Source organism: Pituophis catenifer, unplaced genomic scaffold (genome assembly GCF_029215685.1).
Source record: "Pituophis catenifer annectens isolate HBS135680 unplaced genomic scaffold, rPitCat1.0.hap2 SCAF_2, whole genome shotgun sequence".
In the NCBI taxonomy this organism is placed as follows: domain Eukaryota; kingdom Metazoa; phylum Chordata; class Lepidosauria; order Squamata; family Colubridae; genus Pituophis; species Pituophis catenifer.
In genome coordinates, this window is record NW_027256882.1 from 269,536,845 (window position 1) to 269,559,760 (window position 22,916).

The following is a 22,916-nucleotide window of genomic DNA, read 5'->3' on the forward strand; positions in this document are numbered from 1 at the left end:
TTATAAAGCTTCTTTGCCAATACTGAACACAGAATATTGTATGAGCCTCCTGGATTTTTTCCCCCAGTAAAATATTATTCCCAGTGTTTTACTACATCTCATTTTGGAACAAAAGGAAAGGCTGACATTGCTATTACAACTGTGTTATAAACTTTATCTGACATACGGTCTTTAATCCAAATTAATTTCATTCTCTTGACTTTTCTTGCAGAATTCTTTCCACATATATTAAGTGGTCAGATCTACAAATTTCCTCTCTTCCTATGGAGGAGGAATGGCCAGGGTTGTTTGGAGAACTGAAGAGACTCTCGCCAGCCCCCCCCCCCCCCCCGTCATTTCCTTTTCTTTCACTCCCCACCACTGTATTTACTTAAGAAATCTCTACAGGAATTTACTCCATGCATCTGATGAAGTGAGCCATGAAAGTGCCTGTGATCATTTCTTTGGCATTATACTGTATGCAAGTTCAATTGCAGATTCTGGGTGGCTCATAAAAAAAATACATCATAAAAATAACATGAAACCAAATAATAATAATACACAATAAATTCACATAAGCAAAATAAAAAACACAATCATCATGACATTACTGTCATGGGTTATCTACAGGATGACAAATAACATTTCAGTTGCATCTGCAAGATTGGAGTAGGACTGCAGCTTATTTAGATATAACCTTTTCTTTCAAAGTCTTCAGTAGCTGAACCCGTTTCCTATCTTTTTAGTAACCTACTCTAAAAAGAACGATGGAGATCAACTGGAAGTTGCCTAGAACATCTGAATCAAGGGAGGTTTCCTTCATCAGGTGTACAGCTGCCTCCTTCAAAATGGCTGGTACTACCTGCCTCTTACAACCGCATTAATCATTCAGTATATTATTTCTTTCTCTGGCAGCTTCAACAATGGCACATGGCTAAGTTTATACTCTAAAATCCATTTCTTTGAACTCCACAGGTTCAAAAGAATCCCACATAACATCCTTAGACACTACTGCCATCGTATGTGTTCACCTCTGAGTGAATTCTCAATGAATTCTGTAAACATCTCTGTGCAGTTTTGAAGCAATTCTTCCTATCTATCACTCCCCAAAGGGGACAAGCTTAACCAACTGCAGGAATAATAAGGGCAGAGAAGGAAGCCCACATACCGCCCTATTGCTACTTTGTGTGGAAACTCAAGCTCATTTCCTCCTCATTTTCTCTATCAATACTCTAAGCATATTTTCATGTCCCAAAATTCCTGTTTATTAAGATATAATAAACAATTGGTCTTAGAAGTGTCACAAACCCCTTCATTTTTTATTTGTTTTGTTGTAATACATTAGCATGGATACTTCTGTAAAAATAACTTACATTTTCTTGAAATACAAAGCAGCTTAATAAAGCAGTTGCTTGTTCTGCAGTTAAATCATTGAAAAGCCCGTTGAACATCATTTCTGTCAGCAAAAGCTCATCTGCACTAGAAGAGATTCAATTAATGGCAGCATTAGTAATTTATATGTTTAAAATCAATATTTAAAAAGTCACTCTGCCCTCCTTCTCCCAAAACAGATAGAGCAAAAGGACATTTAAGAGTTCAGATGTCATAGACGTGAGAGCTCTAAGAAATTTATCCAGGAGAAAAGGGTTAATGATACAATGTTTTTTAAACGAAGAGTGAACTTGTTTTGTTGGCGATTTAGTTAAAATAGCCATATGTGTTTTGACTAAACACAATAAACAATCTTGGCTTAGGTAAGTTACAATTGCTTAACGCATTGTAAGCCGCCCTGAGTCTCTGGAGAAGGGCGGCATATAAATCAAATTAAAAAAAAAAAAAAAAAAGGGAGATAAGGGAGATAAGAGCTAATCTTAGTGTACTAATAGCTGAGTAAGCTTTGGGGAAACTGCTGACTCTAAACACTTACTACTGCTGAAGCATTACATATTCACCCAGCAATAGCTTTTTCCAGGGATAGTTTCTACTAGTGGAAAGAGGTGAGGCAATTTTCAGCAATTCAACAAGTTATACCCAGAGTCACTTGGGTATAGAAATTTAATAAATTCACACTTCCTCCTCGGAATAATTGAAATCATCCTTGCCCTGTTTTACCCCAATCTTATATTAACTTGTATTCAGTAATACCCAGAATATCCCACAACTCAAAATATTTTATATTAGGGAATTATTTGTATTTATAATATTTGCTGCATAAATTAAGATGGGAATTTAACAGTGGAACCTCCATGACTTGGTCATTTGGGATAGGGGTAAAAAAATAAGTTTAAAATGAGCTTAGGAATTCTGATGCGCAGCATACCCAGAAGAACCTGTGACTGACTGCCTTTGAACAAGAGCTCTGCTCTTTCATATCGGAAAATTTGAAAATTGTTTCAAGTGCAGCTTGTCAATTGGCAGAGGACAGAGGGTATGTAGCAGTGGTGAAATGTAAATTTTGTTATTACCGGTTCTGTGGGCGTGGCTTGGTGGGGGGGGTTTAATATGACTGAATGGGCGTGGCCAACTTTTTTTTTAACTTTTAAAACCATTTTTCTACAACCTCTTTGGCTGAAGAGGTTGTAAAAAATGCTTTTAAAGCCTCTGACGATCCCAGCTGACTTGCCTGATCGGCAGAAGCTTTTTCTTTTTTTTTTTAAGCCTCTGACGATCCTAGCTGACTTGTCTGATCAGCAGAGGCTTTTTTTCCTTTTAAAACATTTTTTCTATAACCTCTTCGGCTGAAGAGATTATAGAAAAAATGCTTTTAAAAATTAAAAAGCTTCTGATGATTGCGCAGCTCAGCTGGGCAGTGGGGGGGAGGGACAGGGATTTTTGCTACCGGTTCTCCGAACCACCCGCCTCCATCGCTACCGGATCAGGCGATCCGGTCCGAACCGGGAGCATTTCACCCCTGATATGTAGTCAGTTTGAGTAATACAAGTTAAAGCCCTATTGTGCTCACAGAACTCACTGTGCAATCCTTTTGAACTCCACTATTATTTAACAAATCAAATATATCTGTATGAATAGGAGGTTCCTCTAAACAGTTGACTAACATAAAAAAACCAGCACAAGGGCAAAACAGAGAAATACTTTCAGAACAACACAACTGTCCATTTGTTGATACTTTTACCTCATCATCTTACCTGCTGATTTCACAAGCAACTCGTCCTTTCATCTCTATGACATCCGAAGAGGTTGCGAAGCCCAATCTTCTAAGAACACGTTTACGACATTTGAGCTCATCCATTTGCAAAACAGTCCTTGCTTTTTTCAATTCCCGTTTAGCTGCTTTTATGTCTACAGCAATCTAAATTCACAGACATTTTACCAGAAATAAGAAACTAAGACAATTTTATAATGCTGTTTTGGTCTCCACAATCATCACAGGCCATATTAACACTTGCAAACCCAGGGTAATCCCTTTTTATAAATGAGAAAGCAGAAGTCAAATGTTTCGTTGAATCATATGGCCAAAATGGATTTGAATAAACGTATCTAACTGACAGACTTTGTCATTGCTTGGAAGATTTATTGTCAGAAAATAAATCAGTCTGTTACAGACAGTCAGGAGATATCATACCAAAATGGCTCGAGATACACACTTGCCAACTCACAAAACAGATATCAAAAGTAGCATTTCATTTTTACTCCGTCTGTTATGTATCTGTCTGTGAGGCAAAATCCTAACTAAGAGGCCAGAAATTTCCAATATTTTTTTCTCTCCCTCAGGAAAATTGGCTGTGGATGATCACAACTAGAGAGCACCTAAGTTGATGAACATTACAAGATGCAGGAGAGTGACAATTTAAAGGTATTAGGAAAGGAAGGTAGCTTTTCCAATAAAAATCTCAAATCACTAATTGGCTACTATATTAAAAAAATGTACTGAAATTTTAATTATCAAAATACTTTTCAGTAGGAAATACCCTTATGAGCTTTTTTGGGTGAAGGCGGAAGCTATCTCTGATCAGGTCAGAATATTTCCCTATAGAATAGAATAGAATAACAGAGTTGGAAGGGACCTTGGAGGTCTTATAGTCCAACTCCCTGCTTAGGCAGGAAACCCTACACCACTTCAGACAAATGGTTATCTAACATCTTCTTAAAAACTTCCAGTGTTGGAGCATTCACAACTTCTGGAGGCAAGTTGTTCCACTGATTAATTGTTCTAACTGTCAGGAAATTTCTCCTTAGTTCTAAGTTGCTTTTCTCCTTATTAATTTCTACCCATTGCTTCTTATTCTACCCTCAGGTGCTTTGGAAAATAGTTTGACTCCCTCTTCTTTGTGGCAACCCTTGAGATATTGGAACACTGCTATCAGGTCTCCCCTAGTCCTTCTTTTCATTAAACTAGACATACCCAGTTCCTGCAACCGTTCTTCATATGTTTTAGCCTCCAGTCCCCTATTCATCTTTGTTGGTCTTCTCTGCACTCTTTCTAGAGTCTCCAGATCTTTTTTACATCGTGGCGACCAAAACTAAATGCAATATTCCAAGTGCGGCCTTACCAAGGCATTATAAAGTGGTACTAACACTTCACGTGATCTTGATTCTATCCCTCTGTTTATGCAGCCCAGAACTGTGTTGGCTTTTTTGGCAGCTGCTGCACACTGCTGGCTCATATGTAAATGGTTGTCCACTAGGACTCCAAGATCCCTCTCATAGTTACTACTATTGAGCAAGGTACCACATACACTGTACCTGTGCATTTTGTTTTTCTTCCCTAAGTGTAGAACCTTACTTTTTTCACTGTGGAATTTCATTTTGTTAGATAGCGCCCAATGTTCAAGTCTGTCCATTTTTGTGGTTTTGTGCCTTCAAGTCACTGAGTCCTTGCGTTTTTCCTTGGTAAGGGTTTTGGGAAAGTTTGCCACTGCCTAATTCCTAGGGCAGAGAGAAAGTGACTGGCCCAAGATCACCCAGCTGGCTTCGGGCCCAAGGCAGGCCTAGAACTTATGGTCTCCTGGTTTCTGGTGTCTTAACAACTACAAAAACTGGCTCCTTGTGTGTCTCAGAATTCTTTTTTTAGGATTTTATTACTGGTTTGAAGAGATCAGAAATTGAACCTGGATCTTCTACATTAAAGAAGGCAAACTTTATTTAATGACCTACAATCCCTCCCTGCCTAAAGTTTGTTCCTTACCTGTGTTTTCCTTTCACAAAGTTTGTATACAGTTTCCAAATTAGAATCATTGTGAAGTGGGTGAGAATACATCCTATGTTCAAATGCTTCTATTTTTTGGATTACTTTTTTCAGACCTGGCTCTTTAATGCCCATGTCATCAATAGGATCCAGCAAAGGAACTCCATCAGGAAACCGTCTCTGCACTTCCTTTAAGAAAAATTAAAAAAAAAAACCCTTAAAACATTTCTTCAATGCAGTATTTATGTAGCTGATACTTCAGATATTTGAGAACAGATAACATAGTGGCAAAGAGATTAAACTGAAAAAGAAATCTTCAGTCCAAGTATTTATTTGATTTTTAAACTACTTCAATCATCAGGCTCCTCTTGGGAGTTTTTCAAAAAGTTAAACAATTTTAACTTTTTAAAGTTAAAGTTTTAAAGTTAAAAAGTTAACAATTCAAAAATTGTTACATCCGTAACAATTCAAAGATAAAACAAACGCAAGAAGTATCTAAAATTGTTTAAAAGTGGAGAAGATAAACATTTCTTTGGCAACTACCCTTTGCAATCAAAAAGGCTCTCCAGAAAAATTGCATTTTAACTTGCTTCTGAAAACCAAAAGGATGATAGCAAACCTGATCTTTGCTAGGAAATTATTCCACCAAAAGGAGGCTATTATGGACACTCTTCTTATTATATCTTCACCTTCTCTAACCTCCTGGTAGTGGGAGAATCCTAATGAAGTTTCCCCAAATTGCTTCTCTAGGAAGGAAGGATTCCAGTTGACGGAGGTGGCTGTGCAGATATTTTGGTACCACACAGAGCCTTACAGGTTAAAATCACACTTTAAATTTAACTCAGATATTACTGCTGTCAATGTGCTCAGAGCCCTATAAGGCGTGGATGGCATTTAGCACTAAGGATATGAACTGCTGCACTTTGCACCATCTACAACTTTTGAATGTTCTTTAAAGGCAGCCCCAGACAGAGCACACTGCAGTAGTCCAATCAGGCAGTGAGAACAGCATTTGCTTTTTGGATGAGGCACTTTGCAAGCATTTACTAAATTGTCTTCTAATTCTGTTCCCCCCCCCCAATTTAATCTGTCCCATCTGTAACAAGAGATTATGATGATGCTCTTTCAGAATAGAATAGAATAGAATAGAATAGAATAGAATAGAATAGAATAGAATAGAATAGAATAGAATTAGAATTAGAATTAGAATTAGAATTAGAATTAGAATTAGAATTAGAATTAGAAGAGAAGAGAAGAGAACAGAATTCTTTATTGGCCAAGTGTGATTGGACACACAAGGAATTTGTCTTTGGTGCATATGCTCTGTGTACATAAGGAGAATAAAATACATTTGTCAAGAATCAAACACTTAATGATAGTCATAGGGTACAAATAAGCAAATAAGAAACGGTCAATATAAATCGTAAGGATACAAGCAACAAAGTTAGAGTCATGCAGTCATAAGTGGGAGGAGATGGGTAATAGGAACGATGAGATGATTGATAGTAATGCAGACTTAGTGAATAGTTTGACAGTGTTGAGGCAATTATTTGTTTAGCAGGGTGATGGCGTTTGGGGAAAAAATCCATCCATTCTGCAGTTCTTTTCATTACCAACTGATTAAAGATATTGGAGCTTGGAGCACTGAAATCCACTCAATTGTTAATTTTTATTATTCCCTTGTTCCTCAAAAGCAGAACTGCAAATATATATATGCAACAGAATACACACATAAACACACACACACACACTTACACACACACTTACTTTACCTGTATTGATTTCAATACACTCTGTCTATTATCAAGAGGCCTCAGGTCTTTGGGTATATAGAGTCGAACACTGCTGATGGATGACAGAAGGTGCACCAGGACAGGAACAACCTACTCAAACAGACAAGTGATCAGTAAACTAAAAGTGTACTTGATTAATCTTCAAATTATTAAAGAGATTTTATTTTATATTTTGAGGACAGTACTATATTTTCATTTTGTTATCTGTAATACACTGTAAAATATGGATTATTTCTGTAATAAACCAGTTCAAAATTTTGCTTTATTTAAATTTGCTTTATGTTGCTGTATTTAAAATTGCTCTCTTCAAAATGCTTAACTTATTGAGATTAAAAAAATAAATTCACAAATTGGAGTCATCTCAAAATTTCTAATCAGTTTTTTTTTAAAAAAAATATCTTTCTGTCATCCTTCAAAACTAAATAAGGAAAATTCAAGAACAAGGGACCCATGCATTTTGTCTGTGTGTGTGTTTGTATGCACGCAAACACTTTGTGTATATTTACCCCCACACAAATTGAATTGCATTAATCCCTAGTTTATTAGAATTTGATGCACATCTATACTGTATAATTGTTTAAATCTAAATTTAGTTCTAAATCTAAATTACCGTATTTTCCAGCGTATAAGACGACTTTTTAACACATGAAAATCTTCTCAAAAGTCGGGGGTCGTCTTATACGCCGGGTGTCGTTCTCCTGTAACCAGGCAGACCAGCCCAAAAGGCTCTGACAAGCCTTAAATGGCTCTGGCGATCCCAGCTTTGACGATCCCAGCTGAGTTCCCTGCAACTCAGCTGGGATCGCCAGAAACCATGTAAAAGGAAAAAAGTTTTTTCCCTTTTACTCTGACGATCCAAGCTCTGACGATCCCAGCTGAGTTCCCTGCAACTCAGCTGGGGTCACCAGAAACCATGTAAAAGGAAAAAGTTTTCCCCCTCCAGCTTGCTAGTCGCAACGCTTGCCTTGCTTCGCTTGCCTGAATCTATTCCATCAGCAAGCAACTCTCTGCCTGCAATCAAGCAAGCAGGGAGTTGTGGACTTCAACTCCCAGAATTTCTCAGCCAGCAAAGCAAAGCTGGCTGAGGAATTCTGGGAATTGAAGTCTACAAGTCTTAAAGTTGCCAAGGTTGGAGACCCCTGTTCTATTGGGTAAGTTTTTTTCCCCTTCGGGAGCTTTAAAAAAAATAGTCAATTGGGGTTTTTTTAGTTGTTCTTTTTTAGACCTAGCCATTTAAAGTTTAGGAAGTTTTAAATTTAGCTTTCATATAAAAATAAAAATAAAATAAAATAAAATAATATTTGTGCAGCTTTCTGAGATTTAGTGTGTTTCTGTAGTGTTTCACTCTAACTACACAAACACACAAAATCTCACAAAGCTGTATGTGGAATTTTGTGTGTGTAAAGTGTGAAAGTTGGTTTTTTGGACTTTTTGTGGCTGTGTGAGGTTCCTGCTTGTTGCAGGGGCCACTTTGGGTCTAGCACAGCTGCTTTTACATTGTGGGTGAGCCAGTTGTGTTGTGTGTGTGTAGAATGTGAAAGTTTTTTGGGGGGCTTTTTGTGGATGTGTGAGGTTCCTGCTTGTTGCAGGGGCCATTTTGGGACTAGCACAGCTGCTTTTACACTGTAGGTGAGCCAGTTGATGTTTTTTAATTTTTATTTGGTGTGCATTGGAAGAGGGGTAGTCTTATATGGCGAGTATAGCCCAAACCCTATATTTTAACAGGAAAAGTTGGGGGTCGTCTTATATGCCCAGTCGTCTTATACGCTGGAAAATACGGTAAGTAATCTAAATTGTTACTATCGCCACATCTGGTGATGCCAGATTTACAATTTAGACAAGGGATGTCAAACATGCGGCCTGTGGGCCAGATGCGTCACACGCTGGCCATACTCACCCCGTTTAACAACGGGGGGAAAAAGTTGTGATACGTCATGTAACAACGTGACACCGCAAGTTTGACACCCCTGATTTAGACAGTTTACAAATGTTACAAATTTATAAATGAGCAGGTTATCAAACACCCTTATAGCTATTTTACTAGCTCTAGAATCAGAGGCAGCATACCTTAAATGTCAGCTGCAGGATTCTAAAACTGTTGTTATTAAATTTAACTTATTAAATTTCAATTTTATATGGAATAAAGGGAAGGGAAAAAGCATTTAATATTTTATAGCTACATTTTAAAAAATGAACATGCTTTTTTGCCAAGGCAGCAATTTAGCAGACTTTCATATTGTCTGAAAATAAGATAAACAGAATGTTGAATGGCAAATCTGAGATTTAACAGTGAAACCCAACATAAATTTAAATAAGTTTGCAGTGAAGGAAGTAACTTTAGGGAAGCTATAGCCGATAGCTTCTACACCATTCTTACTCTATGGATGGCCTTCTTTCCCAAGGGAGTTTAAAGCTAGGAAAACACAACTATAGGTATAGACTAATATCCAACTACCTAACAAGTATTAAATATTCGTTGCTTGGTCCTGAGGTAAAATTGGAATAATATAGTTATAAATAGGCATATTTATATTATGCTATTATTTCCACTAATAAGAAAACCACTCTACATTAGAAAATCAACAGCTGTTCAAATCTATCAGATCCCAGATTTGTCTTTAACACAAGGTTTAAAATTTAATTTTAACTTAGCGTATACACCTATGAAAATAATTTTCATCTACTGTACACAATGTAAAAGTGCATCTCTTATTCTAATTTTGGAATTAAACCTTAATTTTCTACCATTACTTTGGAAGAAGCTCTCATTATCTATATTAAGGGCAAGAAGGAAGAATCATTTATTGAAAAAGACAAATTAAGCAAATCGTTTCTGAGAGCTCTCTCTATCCCCTGCCCCCTTTCTCTCTCTCAGCTAAAACTGATGTCATCCAGCAAGAAGGGACCCTGTGTCCTTTGTTTTTGGCAACAATTTGTACACAGAGAGAAAATATGTGTTATAACTAAGTTTGCAGACTATGCTTTTGACATACAAACTCTATTTTCAGTAGCAAGAATAAGACCCATCACCTGCATCTCCCCTTTTTCGTCAGGTTTTGCGGGCTTTGCAGCTTCAGTTGCAGAATTTTTCAGGCTCTCTTTACTACAGTGTAGGAGGACTTCAGCAATATAGAGGGGATCCAGTTCACCAGAATTAAGCTGTCGGATTAGTAAAAGATCAAAAAAAGCATGGAGTCAGGACAGTAAAAAGTAACATATCCTACATCAAGGATGTCAAACTCACAGCGTCGCGTTGCCATCATGTGATGTATTACAATGTTTTTCCCTTTGCGGAGCTGGAGTGGGCGTGGCCTGCGGGTGACACATTCCAGCCCGCATGCTGCCAGTTTGACACCCCTGTCCTACATGAACAATATAAACATATTGCTTCTCCATTGAGAGTGGAGACAGCAGCCAGCATGGGTAGTGCCCACCCAATCAGCTTGAAGGACTGAGCCTGTCAATTATTCCCAGTCCCGCCCCTGTTGCCGGGCAGGCCCAGTTTTTGGCTCAGTCCTTCAGCGCTGGCTGGTGTGTGGGACTTCTCTCTAGCTATTTTCTCTATTTTACCTTATTCGTGTTGGATTTCTGGTTTTTTTCTTGACTTGGACTGTTTGACTGTGACCCGTTTTTGCGATTTGGACTTGACTGCTTATTTCGGCTGAATTTGGACTGTTTGGACTTCGAATTTGTGAGTGACCTAGTTCTCCGTTAATCGCGCCCTTCCCGGGCTTTGCCAGGGGAGTGGGATCTCTCAACTTCCCTTCCCCTAAGAGACTGCCCTTGCTGTCTGAGCTCCGAGAGGTGTTTTTCCCCCTTTTACGTTCTTCTCGCCCTCCTCGTTTTGGCCCGGCTCATCTCCCCGTTGCTTATCGGCGACTTCGGCGCGCTCGCTGAATCAGCGGCGGCCATTTTGAATACATTTTCCCGCCGTTGAGGACCTCTCCATTATCCGCGACCTGCTCTCCATTTAAAGACGGAGTCTGTTGCCTGAAGGTCTTTTTCCGCACGGAGCTCACCGCAAGCGAGCTATTTATTTGAGGAGCGTGCGAGCGTGGCAATTTGTCTGGGGCGCCCCTCGCCACGTGTTACTCCTGCAGTGGCCAGTATCTGCGGCTCCATACTTCCCTCGCAGCCGCTCCCTATAGGCTGCTCAAACAGGCTGTTTAACATTGCAGGCCGCTTGATTGAATTGAGGAGCTTCACGCCCCCCCCCTTTCTCTGTACTGCGGCGGCCCGAATTTGAGTGCCTCATAAATTCTGGTTTGTGGAGCTTCACGCCCCCTCCCCTTCCTTGCTGCAGCAGACTTGCTTCTCTTACGTTGAGCATTATTGGTGACTGGTGGAGCTTCGCGCCCCCACTCCTTACATTACAACGGTCACAGGACTGTGGCCTTACCCTATCTGTTGGCTGCTTGATTGTCTGCTCTTCAGCAACGCTCCAGCAATCGCCTTGGGCCTTACCTGCCACGCCTACCAGTCTGTGGAGTTTTCTACGCTCCCGTCCTATTTGTTTAGCTCCCTCTGGTGAACCTAAGGGGCAATTTATCCGCTACTGCCCTCTGTGGAGTTCCTCTCGCTCCCTTTGTTAACTCAGAGCCTGATTATTGTAACTGAATTTGGTGACTGGTGTATTACATTAAGCCTTTTTTCTGCAATGCCCAAGGCCCTTTCCAAATCTAAGCACGGCCGGAAGGCCAGTGCAGGCGAAGTTGACCAATCAGACCCCTCGTCTGTTACCCGGCAATCTGCTATGGAGGACTCCAGGCCTCCATCCAAGACTCATCTCTCTCGCTCTCACCATAAGTCTACCAACCGTGGCTTATCTTCCTCCTCTTCTTCTTCTAAAGTGGAGAAACGTAGAGACAAGGTTTTAACCAGATTATGTGATAAAGCATGCGCCCAGTTACCTTCTCCTGCTCCTCAACCTCCGCCTGCTCCGTCTAATTCGCCCCCAGCTGCCGTGCCTCGCTCTCCTACTCCGGACCAGCTGTCTCTACAAGACTGTCCAGTCTCCATTTCCGATGACAATTTGTGGGGCCCTGGCTCAGCTACTCAACAATCACTTCCTGATCCAGCGATGGTACAGGCGGACCTTTCTTCTGCTCCTGCTCCTGTCCGTCCCTTGGCTTCAGTCGCCCCCCCCGTTTCCTCCAGATCAGCTTCAGCAAATGATCGAGGCGGCGGTTCAAAGGTCCTTGGCTGCCCGTTCAGCTTCTTCCAGTCACCATGGATTGGTGAGAGCGACTTCTCCGACCTCATCGGGCCGCAGTGACCAGGACTGTTCTCATTCAGTTCGATCCGTCTCTCCTTCCTGTTCTCACTACAGTCACCCTTCAGCTTTGATTGATGAGGAGTACCCTGATTCTGACTTGTCGGAGGGTGAGGACCTTCCCCCGGATCAACCTGCCTTCACAGGTCTTTTCCCACAGGCCTTGTTCAAATCTTTGTTGTTCAAGGCTGTTAATACGGCCCGTTTGTCCTCGCCAACTGTTGATCCGGCTCCTACTTCCTCTTCCTCTGGCTCTTTGGACCCAATGTTCGCGGAACCCGCTAGACCTATAACATCCGTTCCTACGCCTCCTCTCTTTCTTGATGTAGTGAAACGACAGTGGGACGCCCCGGCCGCTGCTCCTCTACCCTCATCAAATGACAAACGGAACTTTCAAGTCTCTTCGGATCTAGAGGCCCTTCTTCAGATTCCTTCGATTGATGCTCCCGTTGCGGCTCTCCTTCCTAACTCTAATGTCCCGGGCGAGCCCGATGAAGGTCTCCGTCCTGATGAACGTCGATCTGATCAAGTACTTCAAAAAGCCTTTCAGAGTTCTGCCTGGGCGATTAAAGCGACCACTACGGCATCCTTCTTCAATCGAACAACGTTGATTTGGTTGCGTCAATTACAAGAAAAATTAGCCCCTGGAGATGCCCGTATCAGGCAGGATTTGAATAAGATTGTGGCTGCCGTACAATTTTCCGCTGACTCTACCCTGAATGCGGCCAGGTTCTCTTCAAAATCTTTGGCCTCGACAGTCACAGCTCGTCGTTTGCTGTATCTCCGTCACTGGCAGGCAGATGCCAGACACAAGTGGCGCTTGGCATCAGTTCCCTTCAAGGGCACGAAGCTATTCGGGGACGCCTTAGACCCATTCCTCACAGAAACCAGGGATAAAAAGAAAGTGTTGGCAGCTGTCTACCGGAGAGGAGCGCCTCGTTTCTCACCTTACCCTCCTCGTGCCTTCTTGCGAGGTGCGGACGGGGGGCCCTCCTCTTCCTCTTCCTTCCCCTCCTTCAGGAGAGATGGGTCCTTTAGTAGACAGCGGGGCTCTACCGATAGGTCATACAGGGGACGTCCCTTTACATCCAAGCGGCCCTTTCGAGGGGGAGGAGGTCGTTTCACCCGTCGCCGTCGCTGATTGCATTCCGGACCCTCCCATTGGCGGCAGATTGGGCCTTTTTGCCGCCGTCTGGGAGGATACCACCTCGGACAAGTGGGTCCACGCCACCTTGAAATCTGGGTTGGCCATTGAATTTATTGCACCCCCCCCCTCACTCCTTTGTCTGCTGTCCGATTTCTCGTAATCCTGCAAGGAGGTCCCTTATGGACTCATCGGTTCAGCATCTCCTGTCCATCAAGGCAATTCAACCTGTGCCTCCAGGTCAGGAAGGTTTGGGATTTTATTCCAGGGTGTTTCTAGTCCCTAAGTCTTCAGGGGGGTGGCGCCCTATTCTGGACCTCAAGCGTTTAAACAGGTACGTTGTGTACCGGAAATTTAAAATGCAATCATTAAAGACCATTCTTGACGGTGTTCGGAGGGGCGATCTCCTCTCTTCCATTGACCTTACTGAGGCCTACCTTCATATCCCTATCCTCCCTTCCCATAGACGTTTTTTGAGGTTTTGTTATGGCGGAGCACATTACCAGTATAGGGCCCTTCCATTTGGCCTCTCCTCCGCCCCCCGCACCTTTACGAAGGTGCTGGCGGCCTTGGCGGCCTGGCTCTGTCTTCGTTCAGTCCGTCTCTTGTGTTATTTAGATGATATTCTGCTTTTGTCCCCTTCAGTGCAGCAGGCGGCCCTAGATATCCGTCTAACGGTTGAGACATTAGCGGCTCACGGTTTTTCCGTTAATTTGGAAAAGAGCCATCTCTCTCCCTCCACTAGACTAGTGCATTTGGGTGCCCTGATTGACTCCCTTCAGGGCAAGGTTTTTCTTTCTCCCGATCGGCAGAATAGTCTGAGGCAGTTAGTTTCCCAGATTGAGGGGAGTCGGGTGGTTTCCCCTTATGTCTTGTCTCAACTTTTAGGTAAGATGATATCTGCGATAGCCATAGTGCCCTGGGCTCAACTTCATGCCAGGGAACTCCAATGGTTTCTCTTGCCTTTGCAGAAGGCGGGCAGGGGCACTTCATCGAGGCCGATCTCTCTTCCTCCGGCGGTGCGCAGATCCCTCCGGTGGTGGCGTTCCCCTGCTCTCGCTGCAGGTTGCTTCTTCCTCGAGCCCTCGAGGGTGGTGGTGACGACCGATGCCAGTCTCCTGGGTTGGGGAGCCCATTGCCGAGGTCAACTGGCTCAAGGGATTTGGACTCCTTCGGAAGCTCGGCGTCCCATCAATTGGCTGGAACTGAAGGCTGTCTTCCTTGCTCTGAAGTCATTCCGTCACCTTGTCTCCGGAACTCATGTCCTCGTACTCACGGACAACGTCGCCGCAAAGGCACATCTGAACAAACTGGGGGGCACCAGATCGAAGTCTCTTCTGGCCATGGCGATTGCGTTGGGACTCTGGTCAGAGCGTCATCTGTGCTCTCTATGGGCGGAACACATCTCCGGGGTGCAGAACGTTCAAGCGGACTGGTTGAGCCGCCGGCGGATAGACAATGCGGAATGGCGTCTCCACCCGCGCATCTTCCAGGAACTGTCTCTTCGCTTCGGCCATCCATTAGTCGACCTGTTCGCGACTCACGAGAACACGCAGCTTCCGCTGTTTCTCTCTCGGTATCCTCACCCTCGAGCAGCCGGTGTCGACGCTCTTCGGGCTCCATGGCCTTCGGGCCTTCTATACGCTTTTCCCCCCACGGCCCTCCTTCCCAGGGTCATCCGGAAAATTCTATCCGAGCGAGCGGAAGTGATCCTTGTGGCACCTCATTGGCCTCGGAGGCCCTGGTTTGCGGACCTCGTGTCCCTGTCGGTGACCCCATCGTGGCGCATACCCCTCTCGGACAATATTCTCTCGCAAGGTGCCCTGACGCACCCAGACCCGGCCTGGCTCAATCTGACCGCCTGGAGATTGAGCGGGGCACATTGAGGGAGGTTCATGTTCCGGCTGACGTCGTCCATACCTTACTATCCTCCCGTCGTCCTTCTACGGAACGCATTTACTCTGCCACCTGGCGGATTTTCTGCAACTGGTGTAGACAGGTCAACGTGATGCCTCTACAACCTTCTATTATTCATATTCTGATGTTTTTGCAGAAGGGCCTCGCCCAAGGTCTCTCTCCTAACACTCTCCGCCGTCAAATTGCAGCTTTATCTTCGGTGCTTTCCTGCGGTTCCTTATCATCTCTGGCTCAGCACCCCTTGATCCGCCGGTTTCTCTGAGGAGCGAAGAACTTGTGTCCTCCTGCACTACACCGCTATCCTACTTGGGATCTTCCACTGGTCTTGCAGTCTCTTACGGGCCCGCCATACGAACCTCTCCGGACCACCAGTCTCAGACTTCTCACCTGCAAAGTTGCCTTCCTGGTAGCCATCACTTCGGCTCGCCGTATATCTGAGCTCGCCGCCTTGTCTACTCGTCCGGACCTTTGTGTTTTCCACGCAGACCGGGTGGTGCTTCGTTTGGATCCAACCTTTCTACCGAAGGTCAACTCTGTGTTTCACCGTGCGCAGGAACTTATCCTGCCCAACTTCTGTCCCCGGCCTACTCATCCTCGGGAACGTCGTTGGCACGCCCTTGACGTCCGACGGGCACTGCGGATCTACCTGAAGAGGACGGCCAACTTCCGCCGTTCGGAGTCGCTGTTTGTCTCCTTCTTACCTACCTCCCAGGGCGGTAAAGTCTCATCTTCGACCATCGGCCGTTGGATTCGTCAGACGATTGCTGCAGCCTATGATTTTAGATCCCTTCCACGTCCTTCTAGAGTGACAGCTCACTCCACTCGCAGCGCAGCTACAACGGCCGCGTGGGCTACTCAGGCTTCTCTGCTAGAAATTTGTAGGGCGGCTACGTGGACCTCGCCTAGTCCCTTCATTCGACACTACAAACTCGACCAGTTTGCATCAGCCGAAGCTTCCTTTGGACGCCGGGTTCTACAAAGGGTTGTTGCCGGAGAGGACGGTGTGGTCCAGCATGATCCCCCCCTGACTTCGGGACAGTGAACTTGGGTATGTCCCATGCTGGCTGCTGTCTCCACTCTCAATGGAGAAGGAGCGTTGGTCTTACCTGATACGTTCCTTCTCGTTGAGTGGAGACAGCAGCCAGACCCTCCCTTTCTTCGAGCTGGACCTAGCTTGTTTTTTCTGTCTGATATGTCTTTGTGTTCTCTCCTTGTCCCACACACCGAGTCTGTCTTCCAGTCTTCGCCAAAAGCTGGGCCTGCCCGGCAACAGGGGCGGGACTGGGAATAATTGACAGGCTCAGTCCTTCAAGCTGATTGGGTGGGCACTACCCATGCTGGCTGCTGTCTCCACTCAACGAGAAGGAACGTATCAGGTAAGACCAACGCTCCATTTCCCTTTAAAATGAAACGGTTTGTGCACAATTACAAACGTTTATGAAAAATTTCATTGGTTTTCAACAATGGGCAGGAGCTTGATTTTTAATTCATATATACTGTATTTTTTGGCGTATAAAACGCACCTTTTCCCCCCTAAAAGAGACTGAAAATTTGGGTGCGACTTATACTCCGAATGTAGCTTTTTCGAAGCTTTTTTTCAGCCCTAACGAGGCGCTAATGGGGCACTAGTGAGTGAAGCAATCTCCATGCCTTGTTCTTTAGCTTTTTTTTCAGCCCTAACTAGGCGCTAGCCGAGTGAAGCGATCTCATCCCCCCTTGCTTTGCCTGCTTTTCTCATTGCTGCTTCCTCTCAGCTGTGCCTTAGAAACTGTTTTTTATCCCCAAGCAGGAGATAAAAAACCAGCAAACTAATGTGCTGAAGCTGACAGGACTAAGGACGCTAGCCATATGAATACCTGGTAGGCAGATTTTTTCCCCTATTTCCTCCCCCAAAACTAACCTGCATCTTGTACTCCGGTGTGTCTTATACTCCGAAAAATACGGTGTGTGTGTGTGTGTGTGTGTGTGTGTGTGTGTATGTATGTATGTATGTATGTATATATATATGTATGTATATATATATATATATATGTATGTATATATATGTATATGTATATATATATGTATGTATGTATGTATGTATGTATGTATGTATGTATGTATGTGGCTTTGCACTCTAAAATCTAAGAGTAAGAATTCTTGGCTTCTTAAAAATCTTTTCTATAATTCATAGTTGTTCAGACTATACATGTGATCTTTCTCCTTCCATCATTCTTCTGGTAAAAGGGAGAACTCTATCCAAAGTGGGAAGCAAACTAAGACTTACTCTTAAGTTATATCCAGAATTTGATGAAAGACGTGCTATTTCCAATTAATAATAATGTCAGTATTAAATTTGAAATTGGAACAATTGCTATATAGTTTGTTAGACTTCTAAGAACCAGCAAGAGTCAGCAGCAAAACATAGTGTTAATTTTAAAGAACGTCGTGCCCTAGAACACATTCCTAGCCTAGGAATTGTTTCCATATTACAACTGAACTATGCTTACATATTTTTCTCTTTGTTACTCCAAGTTTCCACATTTCTATAACTGAATTTTGTCCTAAAATAACTTCTTGTTGCTACTGTTAGCTGCAAGTCAGAAATAAATTTCTGTATCTCTAAGCATCAGGTACCTGATTAGTCAAGATGGGAAACAGAATGCTCAACTAGGTAAGATTTTGGGCTGATCCAGGAGAGATCTTATGTTCTTATGTCTTCATAAATAATTAGGGAATCTGTCATAAAACAGTATTTTTCTTATTGACATCTACTATATCATTAACACACAATTCTTGCCAGTTGGATAAAAGAGGACTAAAGATACTAAGAGCCTTAACTGAACAAAGTGCTTTTAAGATAAAATTCTTCAATTTGTAGGGAACCACTAATTCTTTGTGATAGTATATATTTTGATAATAGCCAAATTAGATGATAGGACTGAAATGTATCTCCAAATTGCAAGTTTTATGACAATCATGGCCTGCTAAGATTAAAAGATTTGAATAAGAGGGCAGAGTACTTTAAAAAAGACTTTTGGAAGACACTGTACAGATTTCATATTTTATCGTAGGTTTCTATGAAACCTCCAGATACAACCAGAAACATGTTTTATTTTACTATTATATTACCAAATAATCAAAGTATTTATTCATAAAAATAGCTATGAATGAGACCATCCTATTCCATTCAAGATACATATAGCAGCTGTTTTAATTTTGATTTCAAAACCTGTGTTTACTCATGTCATCTTGAACTGCATTCAAAATGCAATCCATATGTGCAAAAGCAGCTACACGCCAACTATTTTTAATTGCTGTTTACCCTAAACTTGGAGCAAACTAACATATCCATCAAATACTCTATAGAAACACGAAGAAGCCAGTATTGGATCACACCAGTGATGTCTGCTGCATTCTCAATGGGTAGCAATGTATGGTACGTCATTTAAAATACCCCCAAAGGAGTCTATCACTTTCCATTACAATAATAGGTGTTGTGCATAGGCTAAAAGCAAATGATTCAATGCAAAACAGCTATTTTTATTTCATTACAGCATAGAAACATGGATTTCCCACCACTACCACTAGACCTTGCACCTTTGTTAATTCTTTCCCAAACACTCTGAATTTCAATCGTCTCAAAAGGGGGGGAGGGGGGGAAGAGAAAGGATTTGTAGTACTTTTAATAGTTCTTTCCATAGTCAGAGCTCTTCTTCATAAGTACCATCCAAAACAGCTAATGTGAATAGAGTTGTAACCTGATGTAATCAACTAACTGAACTGTAACTGTTAGAACTTTGTGTTAAGGTTATGAATACTCCATTAATAAAATAAGATGCAGTTAGGAATCTGTATCATGTTCTACGTTCTATGTTCCTTGCATAGGACAGCCAATTCAGGCAGTCTGTCTCCAGCCCAAAGCACGTCTCCCATTCAGATACAGTACATGTATGTTTAGTTTGGGCATGGACCCGGGACATACGTATTATAGTGACTGAGACAGGAGAGAAAAACAAATTTGGTGGCGGAAAAGAAAAGGCAAGGGGAAACAAGATGCTGGGGTGGGTGGGAAGGTATAAGCAAGTTAGAAGATGATGTGTTTGAATTCAAGTGAGACAGGAAAAGGTAAGAAAATGCTGAGAAGATGAAGTACAGGTGGGAATGGCCCACCTGGGTTATGCTATGCTTGAATAGCAAGTACATCAAGAAAGGAAAGGAAGACAGAGGAACGATCAATGAGTGGCCTGGTGCAATGACTATGTGAAGAAGAAGAAAGAGGTGAAGCCCCAGAGTCCTTCTTGCCCTACCTGCCCCTCACAATTTGTCTGGAATTTGTTTCAATCAAACCTCAGGATCACTAGGAGACTATTGCTTTCAGTTTGGTCATATGGTGACCTTCCCAGAACAGGTTCAACCTCCCCTCAGAATCATACTATGTTTGTTCCCTTGTGTGCATACTTTTAGAGCAGGGCTGTCAAACTCACGGCCCAGGGGCCAGATGTGTCACACACTGGCCACGCCCATGCCCGTTTAGCGAAGGGGGAGGGAAGTCGCAATATGTTACATGACGATGCCGTGATGACAACTCTACTCTAGAAACATGTAAATGAGGGGCTGCCTTATCTTCACTTTCACATTACAAATTGTGTGTCTAAATAAATCTGCTAATAAAGTTAATATGATGTCCCTCAGGTAATTGGCTGAATATAACATAATCAATTTTTATTTCAGTTTTACTTCAACTGATAATCAGAAACACCAAGAGCCAGGATCATTTGAAGAAAAAAACATAGCTGCAATGCACAGGAGTTTGTTCTAATCAATTCAGTGGTACTTGCTTGCTGGTGAACATGCAGGATTGGGCTTTCAACTGAATATGGCTTCTGCAAGAAATTAGCCTTTTCTGTACACTTCCTCATAAAAATGAGCATCTCCTTATGAACTAATGTCTGGTTTTACATTTTTTCCTATTTTGTGGTCGGGGATATATTTATTCAAGTTTGAGGAAAATCATTTTATCTTACCTTCACATTGGATTTCTTGGAAAAATTAACCACCACTCCCCATCCAAAGTCATCATCTTCATTTTTCACCTGAAAACATTCAGATATTAAACTTGTATATTATTTTGTATAAGGGAATGCTTTTTATAAAGTAATTAGATAAAATAATGCTCACAAAAAAAAAAAAAGAGTCGGAAAAGATATCAGGCATATTTTGTGTTGTGAAAGTAAAATATGAAATCGAAAATATAATGAAAAGAGCAAGAATAACAACATAAATTTTAAAACAATTTAAAGACTTAAATTTAAGAGCTGTTTCTTTATGCACTTCTAATAGTATGGAGGGGACAGGAGTAAAGTCAGAGTACTTCCATCTAACTCCATTCCAGCGGATTGCACTGGAACATGGATGAGCTGTCTGCCTTTCCACTGGGTCTTGAAGGAAAAAGAAGAGCTGCTGAATACTTTTTTGCTAAATGCTCCTATAAGCTGATTTCTAAATCAGTGTTTCTCAACCTTAGCATCTCTAAACTGTGCAGACTTCAAATCCCACAATTCTGACAATTCTATGCTGGCTGGGGAATTCTGGGAATTGAAGTTCACACAACATAAAGCTGCCAAAGTTAAGAAACACTGCTCTAAAGGATTACCATGGACTGCATGCTAGAAGTATTCCAAGGGAGGGTGGCAGTAGTGCTGAATGAGAGATGACATATGGGCACAGTGGTCTCAGTGAGATGAAATGCTTGGTGGATAGGCTTGGTGTATGTTTCAACTGAAGTTTGGTGTGTATGTATGGAGAGTGTGAGATGTTCCTCTATTAGAGAATGCAGGGACCCAATTTGTTTGATCTTAGGTATGATGAGAACATGAGACGAGAAGCCACTTTAAAGCCAGAGGACCTAGATGACTTTGGGTCATTGTCCTTCTGAAGCACAAGTGTACTTCTCAGTATCTTCTCAGCTGATGCTCTGGATTACAACCCCCCCCCCCCCTGTAAATTTCCAGTCATAATTTACAAACAATATTAGAAAGTACTGGTTTTTATTATCAGAAGATGACTAGCTAAACTGAAATATATCAAAGTACCGATTAGAAAACTGAAAACGAATAAAACAAGTACCGTATATACATTCTTCTGAACAGCCTAGTAAAGTATACAAAGCACTAAAATAATAGTATTAAATCAGGAAAATAAGCCCTCACAAATACAAATATTAGAAGTTATTCAATTACTGATCCTTAATAGAAATGTGCCTTTCTGGGGATCTCTAAAATATTTTCCAATGTACAATAAAAACACATACTTCAGGTAGATTTGTTATACTGAATTTCTGATGTTTGGGGGTTATTTATAGTTACTAAATGTTGATTTATTTTAGTGGAATCACACTTAAAATTAACTGTCCAAATTGTGAGAATGTTTAGTCAGATCTAACTTCCGTACTACAGTCTAATATGTTTCCTGTAACTATGATGCATCTAAGCCATATACTGAATGTTTGGTAATTAAGGGTTAAAGTTACAAACATAGTAGCTAAATATATGAAATCACTATGTTGAAGAACAACGGTATTTAAAACTTGACTGTTTTTGGAAGGTACACATTTTAAAAATGCAGAAGATTACTATTAGTAACTTACTTTTACCAGTCTTCCAGGTTGTAAAAATGGCAAGCAGTACTTTGGTTTATGAATATATTCCTCTATTTCTTTACCCAGTTTAGCAAGTTGCTGTCTAATTTTATAATAGATGATCACATTTTCTTCATTTGGAATTTCAATTTCATTATACTGTTGTTCCAAAGTATTAACTTCTGCAAATATATATTGTAAAACAAAAAGGTGTTATATCAAGGACCCAATATTGTAATGAATTATGACTCCGATGTTTCCCAGAATAAGCACACTATATACTCATAGAAAAATATCTGCAGGGCTTAGAGACTTTGTTATTTCTCCCATGTCCTTGTCAATGTGTCCCAGAACAGTAGGAATCTCATAGGGAGCAATATGTTTTAGGCTGGCTTAACTGCCAAACGAGAACAGAACAGGATTTATCTTGATGAGAATGTGTAGAGTGGTTATCCCCAAATAACAGTTTTTGTTACGGTATATTTGATTCTCATTTCTGAAGATCAGTTTGCACATTATATTATTAAAATCTTCATGATATTAACATTTATTTGTTTTAATACAACAGGTTGCAGGGAACATTGGTATTTGTCCAAAATATTCAAGAGAGTTAGTGGTAAATTTCAACTTGTTGGTATGCCTTAAAAGGCCTACCAATATTTTAAGAACGTCATGCTTTCTATTAATTCTCATATTTTTAAAACAGCAAAATCCGATGAATTTTAGCTTGAAGCTCTCCTCAAAGGATCTCAATTAGGAGATTCCAAGCATATAATAGGGGAACATGTGACTCTTATGTATTGCTGAAATTCTGCTGTGCTAGAGTTCTTTCCTAGAAGTTTCATGCCCACATATCAGAGTAGGCTGTGTAATGGCCAGACTCTGTAAGATAATATTACCATTATCTTAGCTGAAATATTAAAGCAAACAGAGCTAATGGCTGTCCTATTTCAGCTACAGCAATTTCCCCCAGATACAATAATAACCCCTCTGATCACATTATCTTAGTGGGCAAAGGTACAACTTGTGCAACTAATTCTGCAGAC

General features: G+C 41.7%; 1 protein-coding gene across 2 annotated transcripts in view; it reads right to left on the reverse strand.

Moving 5' to 3' along the window:
- The window catches only part of MTREX (Mtr4 exosome RNA helicase), a 53,289-nt gene that overhangs the window by 7,407 nt on the left and 22,966 nt on the right, over positions 1–22,916 (reverse strand). Inside the window, exons 17-23 of one of the 2 annotated variants that reach the window (XM_070938870.1) lie at positions 21,880–22,052; positions 20,258–20,326; positions 9,949–10,077; positions 6,898–7,008; positions 5,126–5,314; positions 3,126–3,289; positions 1,353–1,458 (exon numbers count right to left, since the gene is read on the reverse strand). In XM_070938870.1, coding sequence (XP_070794971.1) covers positions 1,353–1,458; positions 3,126–3,289; positions 5,126–5,314; positions 6,898–7,008; positions 9,949–10,077; positions 20,258–20,326; positions 21,880–22,052 — 941 coding nt within the window. Of the gene's footprint in view, positions 1–1,352; positions 1,459–3,125; positions 3,290–5,125; positions 5,315–6,897; positions 7,009–9,948; positions 10,078–20,257; positions 20,327–21,879; positions 22,053–22,916 lie in introns of those variants that run through there. The other variant, XM_070938871.1, reaches the window with a different exon arrangement.